The sequence below is a fragment of the Aegilops tauschii genome, chromosome 1, assembly GCF_002575655.3.
Source record: "Aegilops tauschii subsp. strangulata cultivar AL8/78 chromosome 1, Aet v6.0, whole genome shotgun sequence".
Taxonomy (NCBI): Eukaryota; Viridiplantae; Streptophyta; class Magnoliopsida; order Poales; family Poaceae; genus Aegilops; species Aegilops tauschii.
In genome coordinates, this window is record NC_053035.3 from 408,376,476 (window position 1) to 408,382,242 (window position 5,767).

At 48.8% G+C, this 5,767-nt stretch overlaps 1 protein-coding gene across 1 annotated transcript; it reads right to left on the bottom strand.

Annotated features, from left to right (window-relative positions):
* Nucleotides 1–1,134: 1,134 nt before the first annotated feature.
* On the bottom strand, nt 1,135–2,475 carry LOC109752177 (abscisic acid receptor PYL4-like). The gene has a single exon (XM_020311069.4). The coding sequence runs from the start codon at nt 2,093–2,095 to the stop codon at nt 1,490–1,492; it is 606 nt and encodes a 201-aa protein (XP_020166658.1). The 5' UTR covers nt 2,096–2,475; the 3' UTR covers nt 1,135–1,489.
* Between the last annotated feature and the right edge of the window lie 3,292 nt (nt 2,476–5,767).

The window sequence follows — 5,767 nt, forward strand, 5'->3', positions numbered from 1 at the left end:
CGGCTGAGATAGAGCTGCCGCTTCGTTGGCCTCGCCGCTGCCCCCGCTCGGTCCCGACGCCGGCCGGCCGCCGGAGCGTCGCCGCCCGAGCCTAGGCCAGCCCTGCGCCGCCCTGCCCTTCTCCCTCCTCTTCCTCCTTGACTCTCCCGTCTCTCTCTAATTCCTCTCTCGCGCAGGAGCTTCTTCCGTCAGTCATGGCGGCGCCGCCGTCGATTTGCTCCGTCCGGCGACCTCCGAGCGACGCCACTGCCCGGGTCCGAACCCCCATGTCCGGATCCATCCATTCCCGTCGTCCGCCGGCCTCCCCTGCCCGCCGACCGCAGTCGCCGTCGCCGTTAACAGCGCCATGGAGCCCTTCGCGCCGACGCTCGAACGTGGTTGTTCTGGTCAAAACGATCATTAAATGAAACTGGTAGTTTTTTGTCAGTTTTGTCAGTTTTTTCTTCGCGTCGGTTTTGTCAGTTTTTTGTTTAAATCGTCTAAAACGATCATTAAATGAAACTGGTAGTTTTTAGGGACAAATTAAGAAATTTTCGGTAGTTTCCGGTCAAATTTTTTAAAGTGGTAGTTCTGTGGGACGCAAACCCCTAAAGTGGTAGTTTTTTGTCAAACACTCAGTGCATCGAGATCTACGGGTGCCAGTAGCGCAGATGGTTTTTGAAATTTGTTTCCTGGAAAATTCAGAATATAAATATGTTTCCTGTGCACACGATCGATCTCAATTATAATGTATAATGACGAGAATTCAAAGTCTCGGGGGAGGAAGATACCAAAGTCAAATGATTAAGAAATGGTAGCGCGTGACAGGGAAGCTACACACAGGTGAGCTGTTGTTTATGTCGAAAGCAGAACAGCTGAGCCTGAATGCCAGCCCGGTCGATGTTGGACTGTGCATGCAGGACGGACGGCCACCACCGTCAGATACTTTAATTAGCAGCCAGTTCATCATTAGCTAAGGTCGTTTGGCCACTACCCTCCATGGTTCCACAGCTCCATGTGCATTCGTTTCGTTTGGTACAACCTTAACTGGCCCTAATGACTAATGCATGTATCCCACTAAACTAACCACCCACTCCGCCCTCAGATATTTTGCCAACTTGGCCGTGGATTTAATTATGGCACTTGCATTGCTGCTTTTCAAACAAAGGATCGATTTGCACAAGACAATAGCACTAACATACATCAAGAAATTCAAGGAAAACAAGAGGAAGAACACATGGATGTTTATGAACAAGAGTTAGTATCGGGTAGTAGCACTAACACAATGATTTGTACTTTGTGTAGTCAAAAATGGAAAGGGGGTAAACGTACACAAGCTAGAAGAACACACGCTGATCTGATCATGATCAATCGCCTCCTCGATGGAGGCAACTAATTAGCACAAGGAGTCAGGAAACAATAAGCAACGACGATCAAATTCCTGAAAAAAAAGAGAAAAAAGGGCGCGCGCGCGCAGGAGCTGGTGGACGCCGGTCAGGACCGGCATGCCCTAGGCGGGGACGGCGAGCTGCTGGGCGGTGCGCGCCAGCGACTGGAGGTTGCACCGCACGATGGTGTCCACGAAGGTGCGCGTCTCGTCGGCGGTGTTCCCGGGGGGCACGTCCACCACGTACGACTCCACCACGACGGCGCCGGCCGGCGCGGCCTCGTGCACGGTGGTCACCGACCGGTAGTTGGAGAGGCGGTGCTCGCCGCCGACGACGCGGAAGCTGAGCACGCGGCGCTCGTCGTCGAGGATCTCCAGCCGCTCGCGGCTGCTGGTGGCGGGGAGGCCCGACACCACCCGCACCTCGCGCACCGACCCCACCGCGCCGCCGTCGCCGTCCACGACGCGGCAGCTCCGGATGAAGTGCTTGTACGCCTGCGGGCGGTCGAAGCGCCGCACCACGGCCCACACCGCGCCCACGGGCGCCTCGATCGCCTGCACCACCGCGGAGCAGCACTGCCCGGCGCCCGCCGCGTGCTCGTGGTGCCGCGCCACCTCCCCCGGCACCGCCCCGCACGACGCCGCGTGCGCCGCCGCCTTCCACCCCGCGCCTACCGCGGCGACCCGCGCCCGCTGCGGCGCCGACGGCCGCGACGCCGTGTACGGCATTATACGCACGCACGCTCCCGCTGCGCCTCGCCTCGAGCCAAGCTTCCCGGCGTCTTCTTCCCAGCCTATGGTAGACAAGGGAGCTTTGCAGAGAGAGCTAGCTGTAGCTGGGTTAGATGGACGGTCCTTTGGCGAGGGAGTGGTGGCCGGGCGCTTATTATACACCTGGGACAAACAAGATTGCGGTGGTCACTCACAACTCGCAGCAACTTGGCCATTTGTCTGCTGTGGTTGAGCAAGTTGTGGGTGCAGTTTTCTCAACCTCTAGGGTCACTTGGGAGAGTTGGGGATACTTTGAAGGTTCAGTTGGGAGAGTTGGGGTTAGTTTTCTCAGGACAAACCAGAGGAAAGGTGGTGGGCTCGATTCCGGTGGGTGGCACGGAGGAAACCAGGGCAGGTTAGCTGGGGGCTTGGGACATCAGGCGTGTCATAGGGGGTCAAAGTAGAGCCGAGGGAAAGTGATGCGCCCAGTTGGGGATTAAGCTAAGGCCTGAGGGTGATTAGTTTGTAGTTAAGGTTGGTTGCTCTTGTTTACTAATACTACCAGTGCCTCCTTTTGAGTGGACTACATGACAACTTTTGTGGGGTGGATTTTTTTCTTTTTTGCAAAAAGGTTGGGAGGTTAGATGTAACAAACGAATTGTATAAAAATAATCTGAAGTACATATAACACAAACACACGAGTTGTTAATCGTGCAAGTTTTTGGCCATTCTGTTTATTTTTTCTTCATTTTATTCCTTCTTTTAGGGCAATACCAATCATTCACTCCGATCCGCAGGTAACACCACTTTAGAATAAATTATGTTTTATTTTAGGTAACACCACTTTCACGATTCTATCTTTCTTACATTGAAATTTATATATTTTTAATATACTTTACGGTTTTATTTCATACTTTTTATATGCCTCCACTTACTGCTAAAAGTAAGTGGTTGGTGTAAAAAAATCGTTTAAATTTGTCAGTTGCGCTGATGTTTAAAAAAAATGGTTGTTGCTTAGTCAAATTTTTGGCCATTGAATTTTCGCTGTGTAAGCACTAACCGTCTGTTGTAATCATGTGACTACTTTATTTGTATTTGTAATTTAAAATGATTTATTTTAGAAAAAATATCAAATAAATCACCTGAAAAAGTTGTCATTTACTCAAAAGGAGGCACTAGAAGTACTAGTAAACAAGAGCAACCAACCTTAACAGCAAATAAATCACCCTCAGGCCTTAGCTTAATCCCCAACTAGCCCATCACTTCCCCTCATCTCTACTTTGACCCCCTATGATTATGTGCCCCAAGTCCCAACTAAGCTGCCCTCGTTTCCCACTAGAAACAAGCACCGGAGCCCTAACCCCCACCTTTTCGGTGCCATCTCCAGAGAAAACTATCCCCAACTCTCCCAATTGAACCTTACAAGTATCCCCAGCTCTCCCAAGTGACCCTAGAAGTTTGAAAACCTGCACCTACAACTTGCTCAACCATAGCAACCAAATGGCCAAGTTACATGCTTCACCCAGCGCAAAAATGGGATTTCAGAAATATTTTGAACGAGTTGTGACCACTGCAATCTTGTTTGCCCGAGGCGACCGCTCCTCCCTCCCCCCTCCCCCTCAGGATCGGCCCTGAATACACCATCTACATGTGATTATTATAAGATACATGTACTCAACTACAAAGAAATATTGAATAAATACGATGTGAATGAAGTGCGCGGGTGGGGGGGGGGGGTGGCAAGCATATAAATACTAGGCCCTTATTTAAGATGGGTCCTAGGCCATCGCACATTTCTCCATGGCCTAGGGCTGGCTTTGCTAGAGACGATTCTCTGTGCCACATCATGTAATGCCATCAAAGGCACTATAACATGTATTAAAAACAATTCATCTGAGGTATATATAACCAAACACATCAATTGTAAAAGCAACATGTTTGCGAGCCGATGGATGCGGCCATGCCCAAAGCGGCGAGGGCAAGTTGTTGGGCGTCTCATTGGCGGTGTTCCCAGGGGGCACGTCCACCATGATGGCACACGTGCCGCCAATGTGGTCTCGTGCACGGTGGTCACTGACTGATAGTTGGAGAGGTGGTGCTTGCCGCCGATGACACGGAAGCTGAGCACACGACGCTCGTCGTCGAGGATCTCCAGCCGCTCGTGGTTGTTGATGGCGGGGAGGCCCGTCACCACTCGCACCTCACGCACTGACCCCACCATGCCGTCGTCGTTGTCCACGAGGAAGCAACTCCGGATGAAGTGCTTGTATGCTTGCGGCCAGTCAAAGCGCCGCACCACGGCCCACACCGTGCCCACGGGTGCCTCAATCGCCTGCACCACCACCGAGCAGCACTGCCCCGGCCCGACAGTGTGCTCGTGGTGCCTTCGTGTGCTCGTTGTGCTCAATCAGGAGGAGACAAAGGTTAATGCTACCTCCTCCTAGGACCCATCTTAAATTGACTCGGAGAACATAAGATCAACATGGACAGGGCCACGAGCCCCTCCCCTCCCCCCAGGGGGGGCATTTCATCACATTGTATTTATTCAATATTTCTTTATAGTTGGGTTAAATGGTGATTAAAACTTGCACACAATTTGCAATTTTGTATAATATGCAAGAATATGCATATAATAGTGCACATATCAAAAAATGCAGTTTTCTAAGGAAGAATAAATTAGTAGCATTGGTATAAACCTTAAAGAATATAGAAAATGAAAAGACTAAAAACAAATGATGACACAACCATGCATAAAATTGCACAAAAAATGTAGTTAAAAATATGCAATAATATGCATATAATAGTGCAATTTTCACTTGAGTATAATTTATTCTAAGGAATCATGAGTTAAGGGCACTGATGACCCACAAGTATAGGGGATCAATTGTAGCTCTTTTCGATAAGTAAGAGTGTCGAACCCAACGAGGAGCAGAAGGAAATGACAAGTGGTTTCAGCAAGGTAATGTCTGCAAGTGCTGAAATTGTAAGTAACAGAGTAGTTTGATAGCAAGATAATTTGTAACGAGCAAGTAATGATAATAATAACAGAAGTGCAGCAAGGTAGCCCAATCCTTTTGAGGCAAAGGACAGGCCACAATGGTTTCTTATAGTAAGCAAAGCGTTCTTGAGGGTACACGGGAATTTCATCTAGTCACTTTCATCATGTTGGTTCGATTCGTGTTCGCTACTTTGATAATTTGATATGTGGGTGGACCGGTGCTTAGGTGTTGTTCTTACTTGAACAAGCCTCCTACTTATGATTAACCCCCTCGCAAGCATCCGCAACTACGAGAAAAGTATTAAGAATAAAATCTAACCATAGCATTAAACTTTTGGATCCAATCGGTCCCTTACGGAATAGCGCATAAACTAGGTTTTAAGCTTATGCCACTCTCACAACCCATCATCTAATAACTACTCCACAATGCATTACTTTAGGCCCAAATAAGGTGAAGTGTCATGTAGTCGACGTTCACATGACACCACTAAGGGAATCACAACATACATACTATCAAAATATCGAACACATATCATGTTCACATGATTACTTGCAACATGAATTCTCCCCTGACCTCAAGAACAAAAGTAACTACTCACAAATGATAATCATGATCAAGATCAGAGGGGTATTAGATAGCATATTGGATCTGAACATATAATCTTCCACCAAATAAACCATATAGTAATCAA

What these genes read in the sequence shown, in the direction of transcription:
- LOC109752177 (XM_020311069.4), bottom strand. Translation starts at nt 2,095, where the DNA reads ATGCCGTACACGGCGTCGCGGCCGTCGGCGCCGCAGCGGGCGCGGGTC.